This window comes from Poeciliopsis prolifica, unplaced genomic scaffold, assembly GCF_027474105.1.
Source record: "Poeciliopsis prolifica strain line A6 unplaced genomic scaffold, Auburn_PproV2 SCAFFOLD004, whole genome shotgun sequence".
In the NCBI taxonomy this organism is placed as follows: domain Eukaryota; kingdom Metazoa; phylum Chordata; class Actinopteri; order Cyprinodontiformes; family Poeciliidae; genus Poeciliopsis; species Poeciliopsis prolifica.
In genome coordinates, this window is record NW_026562379.1 from 1,784,614 (window position 1) to 1,807,655 (window position 23,042).

General features: G+C 38.2%; 1 protein-coding gene across 2 annotated transcripts in view; it reads left to right on the top strand.

Annotated features, from left to right (window-relative positions):
• Positions 1-23,042, top strand: part of grik4 (glutamate receptor, ionotropic, kainate 4) — a 323,313-nt gene that overhangs the window by 250,131 nt on the left and 50,140 nt on the right. For both annotated transcript variants that reach the window (XM_055028391.1, XM_055028392.1), the window contains exons 10-11: positions 959-1,111; positions 4,359-4,463. In XM_055028391.1, coding sequence (XP_054884366.1) covers positions 959-1,111; positions 4,359-4,463 — 258 coding nt within the window. The remainder of the gene's footprint in view (positions 1-958; positions 1,112-4,358; positions 4,464-23,042) is intronic.

Below are 23,042 nucleotides of genomic sequence, written 5' to 3' on the forward strand. Positions count from 1 at the left end.
AAGCAATACTCTTATTTTTAAAATGTTACAGTTCTTGTTATTCTAAAAAAATCTACATTATTTCCTACATAGCTCGTGTGTAAGGTCTTTTTTAACACACCAACATAATTTGCCAGATATAAAACAAGGCGACGGCAAAACCAAAACTTAAAATTAAATACTATCTCCATAGTATATGTCAGAGCTACTGAAACCTTGTTCTCCTGAACCTCAGGGCAAAGGTTGCCAGCGGTCCCACAAATTCATTGCACAACCTTTAAGAATTGAACTTTTCAGTCAGTAGCACCAATTCTGTCAAGTGTTCTTCCTCTATTTATGTGGTGGATAGACTGTGTCAATGTCACCTTTAAATAAGAAGGATTTTAGTTAAGCACACTCCCTTAATGTTTCATTTTTTACATGAATTTGTTTTATATTTCTCGATAACTCCCCCAACTTTTGGGTCGTTTCATCTCCTGTTCAATTAAACAGATAAATAACAATGAAGCTCAACCCCTCAATAAGCTTCTTATGAAAGGCATTAGGTATTTTAATTAAGTGTATGTAGCAGGGATGAAGCGGCAGTGACGATGAGGCTGTTTGTTCAGGGGAGATGAGAGGAAAGGCTGCCTCTCCCACTGTTTTTGGCCCTTGCTGAGAGCGGCAGACAGTAATTGAAATAGTCGGGGTGTGCCAGCTTCATTGGTGATGAGAGCAGGAAGGACAGAGTCTCTCCGAGAAATAGGAAACACCGCAAGAGAGAGAGAGATGGTTTTCATCGCTGTCAGCAGATCAGACTCTTTTTCATGATCTAATGGAATAATATCACTTCCAGTCTGCAGACGGTTTAACCCCTCACCGCCCAAAAGGCACTCTAATGTTACACTTTGAGTTATTGCAGGTTTCTATGTGTTTTGGTGTGTGTGCGTGTGTGTGTGTGTGTGTGTAGTAAGAATAGATTCACCTTCTTCCTCTGCAGCTCTCGTCAGCCCTGCTCTTTGATGCGGTATACGCAGTGGTTGCAGCGGTCCAGGAGTTGAACCGCAGCCAGAACGTCGGCGCTACTCAGCTCTCCTGCAAGTCATCCAAAATCTGGGAGCATGGCACAAGCCTCATGAATTACCTTAGAATGGTAAGATTAACTTTGATGGAAATGATGAAACTGACAGTAGAGGAACCTGCATATAATAAGGGCATAGTTTGAAATTTTAGGATATATATGTATATTTTATTTGCATTTTTTTGAGTCAAATAAGCCACCTAAAGTTTTTGCATGTGTGTATTTGTTAATTGCACACATTTTCTTCTTGTCTTCTTGTTTCTTTATTTGCCTGTGTTCTTTGTGCCCTTTTCAAAGCTGCAGAGAGGAGACCAATTAAGTGGTTTTCATCCTGTAATTGATTTAAAATAGCTGGATTAGGTGTGTTGTTTCTTACTTCGGAGAAAGGCACAAGAAACAGACTCCCCGAAGAACGAAGAGAGGAGGCTGAAACTCACATGAAACATAGCAACAGACTTGCAGAAAGAGAAATAGTCAGATACATCCACAGTAAATAACTCCAAACTTCTTAACTCGTTTTCTGAGATTAAACATAAAATGATGGCATATTATAGCAATTAGCCGCCGCTCTGCAACACGCTGCTGTCATGTTGTTGAATCAAAACAACATGACAGCAGTCATGGCATCGCCGTCTCCTTCTACAATGGAGACGGCGATGCCAACACCAATGACACCAAGCAACAGCTTTAGTTCTGACGATGATAAAACGTATCCAAAAACATAGTCATTAAATTTTGCATTTTCCAAATGTATGAAAGGTGAGGGCTGTCAAACCTTGAGTGTGATGCTGAAAAAAACTGCATCACTTTGGTTATTTTTATTTCCCTATATTTGATAGTAATAATGAAAATTTGGTTGTCACACAATGATATTCAACAAATTGTCTTAATGAGTGACCTACTTTTTCAGGAGGTAAGATGTCAGTTAACAGCCTCACAGTTTTTTTTTACAGTCAAGAGGCCACATTCGTCAATTTATATCTTTACCATAAAAATGGCAGAGATTGTTGTCTTCACTGAGAAATATTAAAAATCATAATCTAAACTCAAAGAGGCTAAATCTAGAAAATATTAAAACAGTAGCTTCAGTTTTCCAAAGAGGCTGTTTGGAAACAATCAATGTTTTTAAGTAAACATGCTAAAAGCTAAATTAAGGCAAAAATTCTTCCCAGTTTTAAGGAAGACGTTATCTTCTTCATTTGATCACGTTGCATGCCCAGGTGGTTGATCAAATAGTAAATTTATGCAGAAAATAAAATTATTTTTTTAGGTTCTGGCACAGTCAGTAGCCTGATAACATACCAAGTGATCGTACCTGTGCACTGGTATTAATTTTGAGTGCGCTGACAACATTAGTGCCTCTATCTGTGGTCATGGAAATCATGTTACTTCCTCATAGTGAGCGTTTTAATTAGGTGGCGTTTGATATAGCACCTATAGGTTTTTCCAGATAATAGATTGTGTGCAAAATGTAACAATTCAAAGTTCGGTATTAAACTATCAGCGGCTGAATACTTTAGAACTTCTTTGTGCACTGCTCCATTTCTTTATTTTTCTATTTATTTATTTTGCTAGGTAAGTTGCACATCAGCAGATATTTTGGCCCTGCACCTCAAAGATAGTCTTCTGTGTTCAAAGTAGTAGCTTTGATTTTATGCAAATTTGTGAAACTTTCTCTTACTGCACATCTTGTTACAATGTAATATTTGTTTTACCTCTTAGATCTATATATATGATGCAGGATAATGTCTCCCTTTACTCAGTCAGTTTATAGTTTCTCTGCACTATCCTGAGAGACAATGAAGGAGAGATAAAGACGTGCTGTCAGCGAAGTGAAGGGTTTTCTTTTAGAGATAAATGACTGAATGGGATTAACATCCTTAAAGTTGATATGTGTTTGATATCAATCTGTTTGTCTGTCTTGCTCAAAGAAACTAAATGAGTGTGTAATCACTGTAGACTGAAACTTACTCTCTTACATTCATAATATTCTGATACTGATATTTTTTCACAAGAAGATTACAGGAATTTATGGATGCTTTATGATTGTGTTGCTCAATTAATTAACATCAATCAAGTAATTAAACATTTTTATGGACAAATCCTGGGTTCTATTTTGCAAGATGCCTGTGAAAAATTTAAATTCTTCTAATGGTTTCTGATTCCTTTTTCTCTGCCAGAAAATGGTACATCAAAATACTTTATTTACTTTGTCATACTGGAAGCTCAAAGTCCTTCACTCTTTATATTCACCCTTTGCACTCACAAATGCAAACATTTAAACACCAGTAGTCAGCTTGTGGTTTGGTAAGACAACGCTGGATCTGACCCTGCAGACTTTTGATTGAAAGATTATTACTGGTTTATTTTATATTTGTTGATGAGCAACATCAACTAAAGTATCTGTTCAAACAGCTTAAACCTCAATTATCTTGCAAAAGCTTCTCAAACCACAGAGATGTTCAATCTTTTAGGATTCATCTGACACTTATTTTACCTGTAACAGTCCGTGCTTCAGTCCTCCCCTCTTTTTATTTAACATGGGCCTATTTTCCACTTTGGGGAACAGTTTCTCCATTGTTTATGGAGAAACATAACTCTTTCATGCATAGAGAAGGTAAAGTTTGCCCTAACTTTCAGGTTTTACAAATTTTTATAACTCGCCAGTTGATTTAATGACGTTAGGAAGAGCAGCTCTCAGTTAAGGTATGTAAAATGTTGTAAAGTTCGCCTAGAAGTTAACAAGGCTCATGAGAAAACATCTGTGCACAACACAACCTCTGCAGTACATCAGACTAATCATTATAGTGTTTGTGGTTGGATAAAACATACCAAGACAGTAAGCTTATTTGTATATGAAGTGTGAAGTCGTTGTTTTGTACTGTAAACCACTCAATTTGAAAGAACAGACAGCATTGAACCTTCACCCTGTCTCCACATACAAATAACAAGGACAAACCTTCCTCTTGATACGAGTATTCAAATGTTTTGAATAGGGCTAATTGGTTCTGAGGAGTGAAATAAGACTCACCCTCAGGCCTTTTTACTCCTATTTGTTGACGTGTTGCCCACCAATGTTTGATGTTGGAACCGTTGCTAATGAAGAAGAAAATTCTAGGTAAACAATTTTAAAGCGTGCTTTCACGTGTAGTCCCACTAGAAATTAATTGCTCTAGCCTTTTTCATTTCTTGTACCGCTTATAAAGAAATAATCCTACAGTATCTTTACATAAAGACAAAGAGCTTTATAGATAAACTCAACGCATATCACAGTGGTGGAGAATAGGTTCCAACGAGCTTCTTTCTCTGTGTTGGATAGGTAGAATTGGAAGGCCTAACAGGACACATAGAGTTCAACAGCAAAGGTCAGAGGTCCAACTACGCCCTGCGGATCATGCAGAACAGCAAGGAAGGCCTAAGGCAGGTAAAGTCACTTTCCGCCACATTCTACAAGTTAAGACGGTTTAAGTTCAAATGCGTTAGTCACATAATTTGCCTACATACAAAATGTAAAGTGCCGTATGATGTGCCTTGTATGCTTGAGTGAAACAACACAGACTGGTCGATCACTCTTCAGATAAGCACTCGCTTTAATATCACAGTTACTGTCCACATTGCTGATCAGACACAGTTCTGTTCCCAGTAGGGCGCTACTTCTGGCAAATCTTGCACTTTTCTTTATGGTGGTTGGGTACAGTTAGCTGAATCGTACCACAGGGAGTTGTGATAACACTTGCTCAGCTGACATTTCTTGGTGCAAACAATCTCCATTATCCTGCTGGCAGAGGAACTGATGTGCCAGAGGACAAAATTAAATATTCAGGATGCCTCTTTGAAGGTGAAAGGAGTACACTTAAAGGGGAAAATAAATTTAGATTGAAAGAGAAGTCTGCTTTGAAGAAATGAGGGCTTTTGGTGTTGTTATCGTGGCTTTAACAAATTGTCTAAAACTTTAGATAAATGCTACACTTTTTAGTTTGTGAGTCTTTATGCTGTTTTCTTGGCTTTTTCTGTGAACTATGCCGTTATACGCTACAACACTAAAAGTTTATTGGACTTGGTTGTTAAAGTAAATGTGTACATTATGCCATATCTTTCTTATGCCGTAATGAAAGATCAGAAAAAGACAGAATCTTCTAGTTTCCAATCAGTCAATCAGGGCTGAGCTAGCTAGAAAGTGTCCAAGCCAGTGATTTTCTTCCGTCATTTCTTCTGGTAAAAGTGTGCATGTTCTTCCTAATGCTGAGCAGTTTGAAGCAGAAACTTTACCTTTTACTCAAAGTTTACCATGACATCAATCAGTTGCATCCTAAAAACTGCTGTACAGTAGTTTATTATGTGCAAAAACAAATCTCCATGTACTTACTTTTCAAATGTTATGCCTTTTCCCACTATGTTTTTCAGTAACATGTTCAAAAGGGGATATAATTTATTATTTCAATTGTCAAGAGTGTATTCTGGTTAGATTTTATGCCTAATTTTCCTTTTGTTTTTGTATTTTTGCTGACCAACAAGTTTTTTCTTTCTCACCCGTCACTTCCAGGGATGTGTTTTGATATGTATGATATTAAAATCAACACATTGAGGAACCTTATCTGCTTTTTGCAGTGTGTTGTAAAGATAACGCAGAGATTTACATATCATCCTTTCTGCATCACATGCTGCCTGCTAATCAAGAAAGTCAAAACCCATCTGCCTCACCTGCAGTTTTTTTAAGTATATATCCATCTCTGCCCTGTTTTGGAGGAGGAATGTAAACAATCAAATGCAATATTGTCAGGGATCAATTATATCCACATTTTCTGCAAGAGCTCAGCTTCATTAAATCATGACATAATTTGACATTTTTACCCAGGACAGACAGCGTTTTCTTGTTGATAGTCGACGCCTCCAGGGTCGTATTTGATGAAAACCATTTTGATTCGAAATTAGATCAGGTGTTGTAGAATAGGGATTTAGTAATACTACTAACATAATAATACATAGTAAGTATTATTAGATTAACAGTTAGCGTCCTTGGTGCTATTAGCATTACTGACTGCTTTTCCTGCAGAGCAAGTAATCTCTTGCTTTTCAAAACACATTTTCAGTCAACATATTTTACGTGACACAAAGATTAAAGGAGTGAAACAATGCTGTAAAACGTTAAACCTGGCTGTCATCTGGTAATATTATATCACTTACTCAGGCCTTCACTGAACCACAAATTTGTCTTGACATATGGTGGAAAATACATGTTTCAATTAAATACCTTTTTCCATCTCTGTACTTCCTCTGTCTTAATTGTAAAACACCTCACTGATTATAAAAGTAACTTTGAATCTCCACTCTACACAAATTTGAAGCGGCAGAGTTTTGTTCTCAATCTGACCAAGTGTCACATGCTGAGATCACTTGATGAAGAGCAGGTTTTTTGGGTTTCTGGTTCAAATCGTTCAATTCTTCTTAACTTCTGGTTCTTGGTCTCAAAAAATAAGCATTTGATTTCAAAAATGATCATTTTTGAATAAGCATTTTTGAAACAAACTGAAACTGAACTCAGTTTCAGTTTGTTTTTATTGTTCGCATACATTAAAACTAAAATTGACAATTTGTAGCACATTTGTTCCCTGGGAAAAGAACCAAATATTGTTTTGAATGCTGTTGTTGTGTCATGGAGTGACAGATAATTTTGCTCGCTGTAAAAAGATTGTGTGAGTGCACATTTTTATTATTTCATACATCATCCCGAGGGGTTAAAGATGATGTAAAATGGTATCTGTGCTGTTCTTTTCATGAGGCCATAAAAAAAATATGTGCATTGCATTTTCCAAGGAAATATCTGTATCTCACCCTGGCAGCTATAAAACCACACGCGCTTCTGTGTTGCCCTTCTGTCTGTGCAGCATTATGTACACTATACAAGTTATTATCCATCAATTATCATACAAGCTGCCACCACCCTGCTATGGCAGAGAGTTTTGTTTGTGTCTTCTTATCTGGAGCACTCCAAGTAGTTGTTTTTGTATCACCTGCTAGACAAGATAGAGAATGAGAAGGCTTCACAGTGCTTCACTATGTTCTCACCCTTTCAGTGGATGAGCTCATGAAAACACTCCTCCCTGAAAGAGAGCACAACATCTTTTCTCAGCTGCCTGTGAAACCGTCAGTCAGTGGCCCGATGCTTTTATTAACCTTGTCTGTTTCACCTCACGTCCCTTTTAGTCTGGCACTGGGCCATTCAAGCAGAAGGATAACACTATCAGGTCTGATGTGATGATTTCAACCAGAACTACTGCAAAACAGCAATGCCACTAATGGTAATGGAAAGAGGCAAGGTGTTATGGGGCGGGGATACAATGAACGGGGTTGTTGCATGCTTTGTTAACAAAACACCTCCTACATGCTGTTGGTTTGGGCTGCTGGAGACAGCGAAGGGGCAGAGGAAAATCTGGCTCACAACCCACAAACCCAATTTAAGAGCAATATTCATATGCCATCACATGATGCCATGCATGCCATGAAGTCTAAGTAGAATATTAGCATCACAGTATATGTAATATCTGGCACTAGAACGTGCAGTAAGAAGAAAACAAACTTTCCGTGCCAAAAAATGGCATGAACTGCCTAATGAACATCAGTATCTCACCCACCTCTGACTTCTAATTTTGAAACAATAGGATTAATAAAGCTTTACGTACACAGCCATTGACGATCTGTCTGTTGATTGAATTGTAAGCTACTTATGATCATTGTATTATTTAATGAGGAGCTGTCACTGGATGTGCTACCAGCTCTGTAGGGTATATTAGTCAGGGCTTTCAGAGTGTGAAGCATATGCAGCATATTATTATGAGTTTTGTTTCAGTAGCTAAGCTGTAACTCCTACTGGTGTGTGAAAGAGGCAACAAAAAGACTCCATGCCACAAGTTTCCAGGTGAGTATGACAAATATCTCTAACCAGAGATATTTCATTCAAACATGCAGTTAAAACCAAAAGTTTATGTTCACAGAAAAAAAGACGCATTCACATTTTTTTCTCGTTGTCTAAAGTTAAATCAGCTTAAAACATTTTTTTGCATTAGGTTAATTAGAATGACTAAAATTATTTTTATTTTTTGAATGGCACAGTAGTGAGAGAGAGATTCTGTCTACTATCTGATATGGATGATCATCAGCTGCTTTATACGGTATACTGTACCTGAGGACGCTGTCTTGTAACTGTTGCTTCACAGTTAGAGGAGCTTGCTGGTTTTTCCTTAGTTACTAAGTTATCCCTGCACATCTAACTTTTACCAACAGCATAGTATGATTGGCTGGAATTGATCATGCAATGCACGTTTTCAATATACAGCAAAATGTGGGGGGAAGAAAATGGACTAAATTGGGTTTGACTTTATGATTAGACTGGAGTGGAACATATTGTGTCGTGAACAGAATTTAAACTGAATTTGATCGTAAGTAATTTGAGATAAATTTGACTCTTTGTCACATAAAATTCCTTGAAATTACATTTTTGGGAGTTGCTGCTGTATAAACTGAATTTAACTGAATATCAGGTTAATTGGTGACTTACCAAATGCCTGTGTGTGCGCGTGTGTGTGGCCTTGAATTTGATACACTGCTGTAAGGACACACTGCTGCTTGTGGGGGACCCATGAGGAGAGGTGGTGTTTTTGGGTTGTGGTTTAAGTTTAGGACTACTCTAGATTATGTTGAGGGTAACAGTCAGGGTCAAGCTACATGCAATGAATACAAAATGAATGAAACCCAATGTATAGTCCTTGTGAAGACAGTAAGACATACTTTCTCCACTAATCTGATTAGTGCGTGAACTCACATTTAATTTAACTGATAGAGTCTATATACAACCTTGTAGGTTTAGGCCAGAAAGCAAATTTTAAATACCTGCACAGTAAATCAGATTCATGTGTATGTGACCTGTGGCGAGAAGAAAAGCTGTTTCTACCATTTTGGCCATTTTTAATTATCGGCATGTCTGCTGGGTCCAACTTTGTTCTAATTCATGGTGTTTCAGGTGGAATCATTACTGAAATTAGCTGGCTGTGCCTGTATTTGTAGAGCGGGGCAATTTCTCCAACTAACCTGCAGAACTCGTGGCTCCCACTGGCACCCTTTCTAATTTGCGAGCAGATGGCAAATAGTCCCCAAATGTAAATCTGCCTCATAGACTCTTTAAACTTATGTTTATATCGCACACGTTATATCTCCCTCACCTCAAGTTCAAAATTGGAGAGTTTGCGTGTGGCAGTGTTTGTCAAGCTGGTTGTTTTAAGGCTTCCTTCAGGTTACGTGCTCCAGACTCTGCACATTATGGGTTACATCTGTAACAGCTGGTTCACTCTCAGGAGGAGGACGGTATACCAGAGACCGTGTGTGGCAGATGTTACCCTCCCGGGCTCCAGAAAGAGAGCTTTTGCAGCAGATGGAGTTTTGCTAAAATATTTTCTGGGAGACGCTACAGGGCAGAAAGGATTTCCTCGCTTCTCAAACATGGAATACAATTATTTTATGCATGATTTACTTTAAATGGAAATATCTTCGATCTGCGTAACAACACGATAAAAACGAAATACCAAAAATCAGGACGTGAGTTTTTGAAAAAAAAATAAATAAAAATAAAAGCTTCCTGTCTGCATTAACTGTTTTAGAAGAAAAAATGGAAACCTGAACTTTCAGTAATTACATAAAGCCTGGAGCCAAGCTTAGTGAAGCTCATCTGTAGGATATAATGAAGCTGGAACACACAAAAATATTTGTTTGTCCACTTTTGGCTGGTGAATCAAAATTCCCAGCTGCTTCTGTACTGACAGGCCTGTCAGCTAGCAGTGATGCTGAACTTGGCATGGCTTTGTCTGTGCGGTGGCCAAGACACCGCTGGCACCTGTAACCAGCAATAATCCAGAGAGAAGAGAAGGGAGGAGGACAAGAGGCTGACAAATAAATGAGATGGAAAATAGAGGCATTAAAATACTAAAAGTATCAAGATTAAAAGCAGAACGTGTATATTTTGGTAATATCTGCTCCATTTTAGCTGCCACCGTGTTTATTATTATTAACGCCTGTGTTATTATGACCTTCAACTCTATTTCTCACTGGAATGAATAACCAAATCATTTCTGGGTAGCTGATTTTAATCCTCCGAATTTTGCACTGTGTATTGAGCTCGATAACGGCGTGCAATAAAAGAGGAAGTATCTGCCCGTGTTTCAACATGGACACTTTTCTGAGGTGCTGTGCGCTCCAGATGGCCTAAACACCAGGGCTACGCTGTAAAACAGCATCGTTCCAGATAGCTACACAAATGGTTAATGTGACTCAAACTGTTTGCGGGGAACACAGACGGTTTCTTCTTCACAGGAATATAAAGAGACCTTCTCTAAAGCCTACCTGCGTTCTTCAAAGGAAATCACTTTGTTTGCTGTTGGGGGAGCAGCGGTGTGACAGTGGCTGTCGCTTAATCTGTTCTGACACTCGGTTCTGGCTGCTCTATGAGCAGATGTTTGCCTCTGCATGCTCATCTGCATGCCTGCCTTTAGGTTTCAACGGTACATGTGTGTGTCGAAACCATGTGTAAGCCTTCACGCAGTGCTTGTGAACATTTTCCACACATAACTGTAAATCCCACATTTGCTTGATCTGTTGTTTGATCTCTGATTGAGTTTACGTTGGAGGAAGTGGGGGCTGCACAGCCTTTAAGACACAGATAAGCCGAAGAATTATCCTGAGTCTTTGTGTGGATTGAGAACGATACGTGTAGCTTAAAGTTCTTTTGATTGGTGAACAGCATATTCTTTGGATGGGGACAATTTAGTGGTGAATTTATGGCTTATTGAAACAAAGCTTCATTTCTCCAGATTTCTACTGAACTTAATTAAAAGCAATTATGCAGTGCACCTTAAACACATTGGCTAACAAAAAGCATTCAAATATATTGGTATGTTTTGCAATGGATTAAAAATACTTGTGCAGCAGATGGAGATAAAAGAAAGATTTTTAATATATTTTTAATAATAGAAATCCTAAAACTGTGGCATGCATTTGCATTTAGCCTCTGAAATCTGACACCCCTAAATAATAAAGTCCATTTCAAATGTCCTCTTTGTTGTACTCTTAACCTTTTGTCCATTATGCTTTTGTCGTTCTTTTCTGATATGTCGTTTACTCACAGTTTCACTCCTTAATTTACGATGAGAATAAACATTATTACATTGGTGTGAAACACAGAGGAAGCTCTGCTTGGTTTTGAGGCTCAGCTTGGTTTTGCTATTAGTGACGTGAATGGGTGCAAGGCAAAATGAAAACTCATAAGCACTCAAGACACAAAGCTAAAAAAACACTGCTGAGAAAAACATCAGGCCTCCCTTAAGCGGCTCTCCATGAGTCCAAATCTTAATCCTGTTGAGCATCTATGGAAAGATGTGAAAATTGCAGTGCTCAGACGCCGCCTTTCAAACCTGAGACAGCTTCAGCAGTTTGCACAGGAAGAGTGGGTCAAACTACCGGTTAGCAAACGCAGGCGTCACGCTGTGAAGTGCAGAGATCGCTTTTTTGACAGTGATTGGTGCAAAAGACTCTGTCACACAATATTAAAAGAAGATGCCTCTTTAAAAAAAATATCATGTTTCCCTTAATTCTATGCAACGCTGAACCAAGATGGACTGATTTGTATAATGAATAGAACAAACAACAAGACACGCTCACTTTGCTGTAAATTGCACCAACAAATTTGTGTTTGTTTCTGTTTTGTATTTAACAAACATTTTCATCCACGTTTAAATTTGCCACCATGGTGACAAAGCATTCCAGCCTCCCAGCAGCCGCCTGGCCTCTAGCTATGGACTCTCATTTTCTACATGAAGCTCATTGACAGGATCATGCTGACTAATTGAGGAAGCTGTAAAATGAGTAATTATTGCAGTTTGGATTAGGCAAGCTGTTTCCTGCGGAGGTGCTGGACTCTGTTACGGACCAACATGTGTGGCTGCAAAAGAGGATGCACTCACAAATTAGAAGGGTTACCATTGTTATTGATTTAATAGATTTTCACCACAATTTTTTTTATTGTGTTTTTTCGTTTCGTACTTGTCCGTAAATCATTACATTAACACATATCTGCCTACTGCAGACCGGCTGCGCTCTGAAAACTCTCAGCCAGTTCCTGGTAAGAAAAGAGTCATTAATTAAGTCTAATAATGGAGGCACTTAATCACTCTTTCAGCACAGAAACGACCTGAGAGAGAGGGGAAGACTTTAGAAAGAAACGTCTGAGTCTTGGATTCAGTTGGATGCTTGCTACATGTCTGCTAAGCAGGAAGCAGTTTAACCCTAACCCTAAGTGGAGACACTGGCCAGAAGAGGGAAAGGTCAAAGGCCCACAGCAGCATGACAGAGAAAATTGCTCCCAGTCATTGCTTCTTTGAACGAGTCAATACACAGGGTAAGATTTGGCTCAGAAAGTCTACCATATTGATGATGTGTTATTTAAGCCTGTGAGGGTGATGACTATTAGACTTTGAAATGAGTTAAAGTGCCACAGGAAGCAGTGTTTCTGTGCCAGTTATCTCTTGAGGTTCTCATTTCTTTGAGTAATGCAGTGACAGATTAAGTATTTAGATCCTTCACATAAGCAGAAGTGCAAAAGAAACTTAAGCAGCCCCAAAAGAAAAGTGTTTAAACATTTTACTGCAGCCGCTAAACTTTAAGTTTGCTTTGCTTAATGCTGCGCTATGTAACTTTTTACATATTTGTTCAAACTATCACTCAATCATGACAGTATTGTATGGGAAAGACGACCTTGATCCCAGTGCTTCTACTACCCTCTGCAGATATATGCATCACTCCTGGTCATAAGCAACCAATCAGAACCGGGATGAAGATCTTTGCACTGTCAATCAACCTCGTGTAAGCGCTGCTTATCTACTGTCATCAGTGGCCATGACAACTAGCCTGAACGCTCATGACAAACTGTTGCGGAGAACAGTGTGGAGCACAGTGAAGGGGATGAGAAGAGAATGCACAAACATGATTGACAGCACTGGGACATGATCACAAAATCATTCTTTGGTTTGACTTTTTTGCAACAATTGATCAGAAAATTTCCTTTGGGAGCCGAGTATGGGTTTTCTGTACTCTGGAGGGATTTTTAAAAAAACTATAAACTCTGCTTCAAGTTTGTATTAGCATTCTGAAATAAAAATGCCAATGTTTTAATATGTATTAATTGTTTATGAAGAGTAAAATTGGCTAAAGGTTTCCAATGTAAAAGAGGTGGTGATGTAACCCACTTTAATGACTTGCCTAAGAAATGTTTGCAAGCAAAATGTTATCGTGCATCGAGTCAAAGTGTGGATTTTATAAAATGTGGTAAAATTTATAAAACAGCTGAATTGTAAAGGCAACATATCTTGTGTATTGATGGTTGGACAAAATTTATAGTGTGTTTTCTAGTCATATTGACTTTACATCACATCCACATTCACCCAATTGCACTCACAAACGTGCACACAATGACTGACAGACTGATCGGCCACTAGAGGTTACATCTCTTGCGCAGCAACACATCAATATGTGGCAGGGGGAAGCTGGAATTGAACCAACAACTTTAAATTTGCTGGGCAACTGCTCATCCCACCCAGTCACATTCGCCTCTTGTGACCCATTTTAAAGACGGAGAGTACTGGGAAATAGTGCAAGGTGTTCCCAGTTATTTTTTATGGGGAAACTTCAGGCATTTAAAAAAAGTATAAAAGTTATAGCACCCATTTGCGTGAGCAGCAGAAAATAAGAGGATGACATTTTCCTTCCATTCATTGTCTATATCGGCTTTTTATTGCAGGGGGGCGAGGGCAAGAGGGGGACAATTTCCAATAGTCATTGGGCAAGACGTGGGGTACACGCTGCACAGGAAGTTCTTAGCATCGATGCCTTTAATCGGGGGAAAAAAAATAAAAAATTATTGTTTAAAAGGAGCAATTGTGTAACTCGGATGGGTGTAGGCCTGTCAAAATAAAAAAAATTCTGGACAATAAATTGTCAGAACTTAATAAACAATAGCACTGCTGAACATTTTCAACTAATGTAACAGCAGTAATGGCAAACAAAATGCAAGAACACATCCTCAAAGATCAATCAACTTTACATTCTAATTAACATTCAAACACTGGAACTGGAAGACATTTGGAACATCCAAAAATAAAGAAAACAACTGAAACAACAAATAAAATATATTATAAAGTTTCTGTGAGCAAAATTATTTTTCAAAAAAATGTTATAGTTGAGACCAGAGCACCAGACTGAAGACTTTTATCATTCAGTTTCTGGTAAAATGAGAAATAAAAGAGAAAAATTATAAATCAAGCAAATGAAGATTGAAGTTTTTTATTTACTCATCAATTAATTGACTGATTGTTTATTGTGACGGGTCTAGATGGATGCATCGCTAATAATATTAATATTTAAAGCTCATGCTGTGGTCATATGCTGTATTGTTATTAATGAGTAGTTTCTTGATGCACAACTATAATAAGTTATCTCTCCGCATTTTCTGGCAGAGTGAGTTTTGACATAAACTTTCAGCTTCAGGTTCTGCTGCATTTGTATTTCTGGTGGTTTTGGAGAACACGTGAACAAATCGCTGAGGAAGGCGCATCACAATTCTCTTCGCGTTGCGCCATTATGCACTGCTGCAAGAAAGGATATCTTAACTTCTGAACCTCTCATGAATGTGATTCACAGCCGGAGGATACACAGATATTGCGTAGCACCTGTGGGAGGGGAGAGTATGAAGGACGGGGTTTTATATTATTGTAATTTTATTTCTAATATGAGATGAACTCTCAAAATCCCAGAGTAAAGGAACTTGTGATCCCTGTGACGGATCTATTATTGTACAAGATAGGGGGCTATTATTGCCGCTGATGCTTCAGTTGGGAGCGGCATGTTATTGTAGATGCTAGTACAATATAAAATTTGATATGATTTAGAATAAGTAAAATCTGTTTTAGGGTCTACAGTCAGCATTCTCTCCCGTTTTTATTAGAATTTCAATCGTTGAGGCTTCAAAAAAATTTTACAATCTTTTAAACAATGAATTAGTTCTAGGTATTGTGCTGTGAAAAATTCTGGTTTCTTGCTGTTACACTTTTTGCACCTGCAACTTGAGTTTTTGTGAAGAAATGACCAGTAAACTGCTGTGGGCCAAGCGTCGCTTTCACTGTCATGATTCAGCGTCCAAATGTTTGTTGTCAGATTGCATTCATGGCGAAGTTTACTTTCCAGGTGACGTTGTGTCAGGAAGTTCAGAGAAAAAGTCAAGTGGAAAAGCTCATCAAAAGAAGACTTTCTTTTATTATCTAAAGAAATGCGGCATTTGCTGAATATCTAGCATGCGCTTTGCCTTTCAGTGTTGCGAACACACTTACACACACATGCACAAACAGAAAATTGGCATCACCTCAATTTGCATGAAATGATTTGAGCTATGTTATTTACACAAGACTTCCTCCAGTTAAAGGGTGAATGTGCTCGTTCAGTTCCTCTGCCTTTTCTGTTGGATTTATTTATTTCCTGTCAGGACAGAACTTACCTTTATTACAGCAATGTGCTCCCACCCCCCTCCTCTCTCTCCCCTTCATTTTGCTCCCGAACCGTCTGTGAGAACACCATTACTCGAGCTGCCGCTGTAGATGCAGATGTACTCAGGTCAATTTGTATGCTGCAACGAGAGAACAGATGAAAAAGACAGCAAAGAAGGAGAGTCGGAGGGACGTTGGAGGAGAGGAGTGGAGGTGAGGTGAGGTGTGAACTCAGCAGGTTAACAAATTCAAGAAGATCTTGAGCCTCTCCCTAATATAGAAGCGTGATGTAGCTCAGCACGCCACAGCTTGGCTTGATCTCTTTCTTTGCCTCGGGCTTCTGCACAGATGATTAGGTCTTAACCAGGTCTGATAGACATACTGGATTTAAATACACGAGCTGCTACTAGTCACTTCCAGTGAGGTTAGTATGTGTTGCACCACAGAAACCAATCCAATTCAGTCATTAACAACTGTCTCGGGACTGTTATTACTGTTGAGATCTGGATATGAACTACAGAAGTCTGAGTTTCACCAAATTGTCCTAAACGTCCGATCAAAATTGAAACAAGATTCCCGTGTTTCTGGAGGGCAGAACGTGTTAACATCAGCAAAGCAATGAGCAAACATATGCTCGTACATCCACTACTGTGCTTGCTTGGAAGGGATCCAGACTCTTTGATACAGCAGGAAGGAATAAGACACACTCTTCTAATGCTGGAAAGAAAAATAACTTTGCTAAAGTGGGTCTGACTTGAACCTCTCCATTTCTATGTGGAAGTCAACACTCCTTCTGTCTGTTATGTTATGCTGAAGGTAGGATGAACACTTCTCTGCAAATAAACTGCGATATATTCTGGGACTGGACTTTAATGTGGTCATTATGGTGTTTTGTGCAGGATTAAATAAATAGGTTCATGTGGAGTAAAGTTATGTTTAGCTACTTAGTTTTGCTAGACTGTCTAGTCCATCTATGTGTCACCATGTGACTGACCAGCTATGTAATGAAATTGCATCATGAAAGAAATAAAAAAAAAATTGAAAACAAAATGGCAATGAACTTATTAATTACATAGGTTAGTACCTAAGAAACCAATAATTAAACAATAACATCAGTCCCAAATGTCCCAAAACAGACATTTTGGGACGTGAGCCACAAAATGTCTGAGCAGTAGAATAAAAATAGTAATAATACTTAGTGGAATAAAAACAAATCTAAAAAAGAAACATGCCACTCAGATGAGTGGCATATGAGTACATGAGTGACATAAGAAGTCATATCTTTCAGTCTGGGAAGGGTTAAGACATTTCTAAGGTTTTTGGAGTCCAGGAAACAAAAGTGACAGGCAATTATTTACAGAAGTATGAGACATTTGCAGACATTTCCAATATGTGCCATATTTTGCAAAAATAACTTCAAATGGGCAATGATAAGGAGGTCAGAAAACCATCTGCAGACCTCTCTCCGAGACACTGAACAACAATGGCTTCCATGGTAGAGAACCAGGACAAAAACCCCTGCTGACCAAAAAAACACCCAGGGAGTCACATTTACTGAAAAATATTTTCAGGATCTCCAAGACTTTTAGAGCACTAATGAGACGAACATGGAAGTTTGTGGGAGATGTTTTTCCCCGTTACATCTGGACTGAAACAAGCAAAGTATTTGAAAAATGGAAGATGCCTCATTCCAACAGTTAAACATGATGGATGTTTTTCCTTCATGATTAATTAAATGCAATCTGCACACAGGGTAAAAAGAAAGTGTCTATTCAGCTTAAAGCAGCTCAAATTATTCTTGGTTAAGCTGCAGAATTAATTGAAATTTGACTTGATATAAAACCCAAAAACTTACCTTTCAGCAGGATATTTTCAGCATTTTTTTGTTGACAATGAGCTCATACAACCATGACCCTATTGTCTTATCGGTGATTATAAACTTTCCCTATAGAAACAAAGAGTAATGAGTTGGTGGAAATGTATAGTTTATAGCTCAACATGCATGTCAGTTCACAGTACACTCATGATTGTAATTGTAATTTATTCAAAGTAATCAGCCAGGTTTAGAAATTTGTTTTCGGTGGTTTTCCTCAACAAATGACTGTACAAATATGCATATGAAATATATTAGTGTAAGAAAATGTTTAGTTGCTAGAGCCCATACTGTTGCACACATAAAAAAGGACGAATCCAAAGGGTTGATGAGTCTGAGCTATACTCAGGCCTCTTGTAAGGGAATGTTATCTACCTGCCTACAGGGGAGAAGAATATGTGACGACATAAATTGTTTTTATTTTCCACTATACAGTGCAACTGTTTTATTTGAATCACGCATAAAATTGTCCCTGAAAAGTTGCAAAGCCCGTTTGTGGATCACAATAAGGGGCTGCAAATTTGCTGGAAAGAAGTTTCATATTTCAGTTTTGGTTCATCTATTCGCTTTATCTGTATCCCAGAAAATAATACAGAAAATCACATCAGAGCTGAACATCGTGGTGTGTGTGTGTGTGTGTGTGTGTCATTTCCACAGGTCGCGCTTGCCTGTTTTTTAAAGCGTGTGTGGTTCATTTTTCAAACCGCTGGAACTGTGGCATGTTGCTTGCAGCATGTCAGACCATGTTAAGTTTGGAAAATCAGCCATTAAACACACTTTCTCCCTTTTATTTTCACGCAGTAATTATATTGTGAGGTCTGAAGGCGCTCCTCTACTTTTCTGAGAACTGTAAGCTGTGAAGATTGTGCACAGACCCTCAAATTAAATGTGCGAATTCAATATAATAACAATAAAAAAAAAAAATGAAAATTCATTCTTTGTTGTTATACTTCTGATCAGTCCTGGCTGATCAGAATCAAACTTTGTGTTGATTCTGATGCTCTGTGTTCCCTGTAGATGGGTTTTATTTTTCCATCATATCACCATGTCAACCTTGTTTAGCAGGAATATCTCATGTCGGCGGCTGTTGCATTCAGAGTTTAAAAGCCTCGGGCCCTCTCTCTAAGGTCTGTAACAGTGGGGCACAAAGCTGTAGATTGGTTTATGAACGTCTCTGTCGCTGCTGGTTTACTGCACGCATAGCTGTCTCTGTTATTAGCTAAATGTCCTGAGTGGTGCAGACAGCCCTGAAGGTCACAGAAGCTATGAATTCTGAAAAAAAATAACCACAACTTGTCTGCGAGCAAAAGACTCCAGTCACTTTTATTAGACTTCCTCTCATCTCTTTTTAATTTAATTTGCCCAAATATGTATGAAGACTGATCACAAGCCGCAAATTCAATCCACTATGGAGCATTTGATGTCTGGTTAGAGCGTCTGGCCTAACGTGACCAGGTTTTTTTTTTTCTTTTAAGATCTGTCTAGTATGTGCATGCGTGGACGTTATGAACTAATTATGTCTGCCTTGGTATTTATTTACGCTCAGACTGAAATGCAGATAAACATGGATTTGCTGCAGGGGAGCAACAGCTACTATCACTGTCAACTTTGCAGATTAAATGATTTAACTTGAACTTTTTTATTTTGGTTCCTAAATATTTCCTAAACTTTTGTGTGCCTGCAAAAAACCTACTTGGAGAGAGCACTGCGGCTAGCTGCTGCCAATCAAATGCAATGGATTTTTATCAATCATTAGCAATTGTGACAACATCTTTGAAACTAGCAAAGTTTTAGATTTGTGTCAGTAGGGAAAGTCATCAATGTAGATCTCAGAGAAGCAATTGTTGTTGGTGATCAATTTGGCTTTAGGAGTCATTTTCAAACAAAATTCAATTCATCATTCCACAGACAGAAAGATCATTCACAAGTTTTTCTAGTCCACATGGAGCTTTCTGGCCAAAATAAACATAAAATGACAGTGAAACGCCATAAGAACCACTAACCAAACCAGTATGGCTTATTGGGAAACCTAATTTTTTAGTATGGCAAAAAAACATAAGTTTGCAAAGTTGCATCTAAAAGGCCCACAAGACATCTGAAACAATGTCTTTTGCACAAATTGAACCAAAGTAAAGTTGGCCATAAACCACAGACACGTGTTTGGAAAACACTAAGCTGTTCTCCAAACAAATTAAATGTGTCCGTTCACTGCCTCTTCTGCTCCTCTGAGTTACGATGTCACAGGAGCCTTGTCGCCTTCACTCAGGTTTGCGTATTTAACTTTAACAAGTCAAATAAGAGATCAATCCAGTCCCTTCGAATCATCAGCCCTCCTAAAGATATCCCCTGTGGTGAATCTACAAATGCATATTGAAATCCAGATTGAATCTGTCAAAGCACAGACTCACATCCACAGTCTGCACCGGTATCCTTTCTGTGCGTCTCATTTTCCCCTTTGTTTGGTCTCTCAGAGACGAGCAGTCCCCTCTCCTCTTTTGTTTTTCTCGCTTTGCACTTTGCAGGCTGGAGATGGGGAATAGATCAAAAGCAGAATGGATGAGCTGTTTTGCCAGATCCCCCAGTCTTAAAGGATTTCAAGGCTGGGTGAGGCTGTGAATGTGTTCCTTGGCTGCATGCGTGTGTGCGCGTGTGCATGTGAGTGTGTGTAATATCCATGTACATGCAAATTTATGTGTATCTGCCTGAGAGCCTCTGTTCCTTTGTGCCTACAAGTTTGCCTCTAAGTCTTAGTTTTTATCAGTCAGCACTGTGCACCCTCGAATGCCTTCTAAGACTCGCCAGGCGCCATACTTTAGCTGTCGAAGTAGCAAAGAGGATTTGTAACCCTATAGGCATTGTTTCATTCGCTCCTATTTCTAGGCATTATCTGCTCTCCCAAAATTTGCACAATTCCTAAAAATATTTGTGTTTTCTATTTAACTGCAATTTCTATTTACTGATCAATTGATAGTTTAAATTTACCAATAATAAATACAATGTTTCGATTTCATGTGCAGTACTCATCTTAAATCACAACAACCTTAACAAAACATTTGCTGGGGTCATATGTGACTTGTGTTGCACAATTACTCTCTTGTTAATTTTCTAGATTAGCCAACGCCGTTAGCTATTAGCCAGGTCAGTTGGGTGATAAGTTAATTGTTTTAAAGTTTTGGTAAACTGTTGCTCAGTGCTATGGTGAAGCAAAAACTAACTCCTGTTGCATCTCTAACTCTCCAGAAGAAGAAAAACGTTTCTGCTAATGCAGCCCTCAATGGTTCCTCGACGCGTTCGCGTTTTGAAGCTTTGGAGTCCTCCTTCATATAGAACTGATAGCAGAAATACAGGCTGGTGTTGTTTATGTTTCTAACGTTTTAAATGATTTCCCATCATTCTACACGACTGACTTGCAATCTGCAGATCCAAGAGCTGTGACTGAGTTAAATAGAAAATATCAGGTTCAGCTGAAGTCTTCAAAGCAGCATTGTGCCTAAGTCATAGCTACCATGAGTGCACAAAGGTGTAATGAGTTCCTAACTTTCTTTTACCCTTTTTCTAAGTCTTAGGTACAGAAACAAAACTGCCCTGAAAGGCGCAGACCTTTTTATCCCTTTGCGGTTAATAATCTGCAAAATAGAACTGAGGCAACATCTGACGTCTCTCTGTTTCCACTGTTATCTGAATGTGTAAGGCCAGGTCAGAGGTTATAAAGATAACCCTGTGTAATAACTTCTCAGCAGCTTTATTATCAGCCTGTGAATTTTAGTTTTAGTCTTGACCTCCTGTTTGATAGCTACAATTATTTCAAAACGGCTCAATAAAAGAACCATAACAACCACTAGCAGATGAAGTGAGAAAATCTGTTAATTGTTGCATTCACTTCATAACTTACCTCAATGTTTTAATGTTTTGTTTTTCCATTGAGAGCAGGGATCCCATTGGCAGAGAGAGCGCCTAATATCACTGGTCTTTACCAGTAGAGTCAAAAATGAGAAAATCTTACCTGATTTATATGCATTTCTTTTATGTGCCAGTAGTATAAATGTAAACTACCATCTGTGCTGCTGAGGACAGTCGGATCGAGCCAACTTCCCTGACACAAGCAAAACCTGGCCAGATCTGAATCCATCTGCTACAGCTGGACATCTTTATTCTTTATTAAACAGTAGCGGTGCAAAAACACTCAAAAACACTGTGGACTTCTGATTTGTTTAATGCAGCAGGTATAAATGTATAAATGCCAGATCAGGTTCAAATTAAGAACTGAGATAAAAACAGAGTTTTAATTGACCAAGTAGTTAATTGGGTGAGATCCCAAAACAAACTCTTATATACATGCTGCAGATGTGAGTCGGTTCAATTACGACAGCTATGTAGAGATGAATTCAGTAATTGCAGGTGGGAGGAAGATTTCTCCCAGATTTACCCCTTGTACAAACAAATGTAAAGATTCCCATGGAAATATATTTATTTTTTTATTATGAATACTATTACCTTTAGTTGTCACCACATATTTGAAAAATTTCTGATTTCTGATCATTATTTAATATTTTTTGATGAATTTAAGATAATTCTAATCTTAAATTTAGCTTTTCATTAGTTGTAAGCAGAAAATCAGAATTCATGTCAGTCTATGTGGATGTGGGCCTGACCTTGCAAACACGAGTTAGTGGATTGACTGAGCTTTTTAATATTCTAATTTATTGAATATTACTGCAGCACAACTCTGAAATCTTAGGAGTGTGTTATTCAAGTGAAGCACCAAAAGCTGCCAGTAATACAAATTCTGCATCAGTTTTGAATTGCAGACTTAAAATGGACGAGAAAACATTTCAGTCTTGCAAAATTTCATGAAATTACCATGTTTTCTAATTGTTTTGTATACCATTTGTACAACACTGAGGCTTCTTCTTTACGCCGTTTTCCAAATTATTATTTTATCTTCCAAATGATATTTTCTCAGATTTTCTTAAATGGTCAATGCAAATGATGGTCAGTATAATTTTTAAGTCATGAACTATTACAGTATAATTTAAATTTTACTGAACAAAGCTCCCCGTGAGAACTTCAAATCACTGTTAGCTGTTTTGTAAGGGTATTTTAACAGCTGCTCTTAATCCGATGAATTTGTCTAACAGAAACCTTCCTCATTATGCCTTTATCTGTACAAACCCATCTTTGTTCTGAATCAGCCACAAATCTCTTCACAGTACGATAACGCTTCAGTTTTTGTTAAATGTTTTCATACCTTGTTATTTGACACTACACTGTCTGATAATCTTCATCAGCAGAGATTCTTTCTCTTTCCCATATTGCTTGAAACCTGTGGCCTGCTTAATAATGTGGAACATCCTTCTTAAGTAGATTTACTTTTATTGAGCTCACCAGACCAACACATCAACCAGCTCTCTGACATTAATTATAGTGATTCAAAGAACCTTGATACACAATACAATCTACAAAATTAATAGCACAGCAAAAAATATTATGTTTATGACACTTAAATCCAATTTGCATTATAATTTGGAACATGGTTTCATGGTTATTATGATTT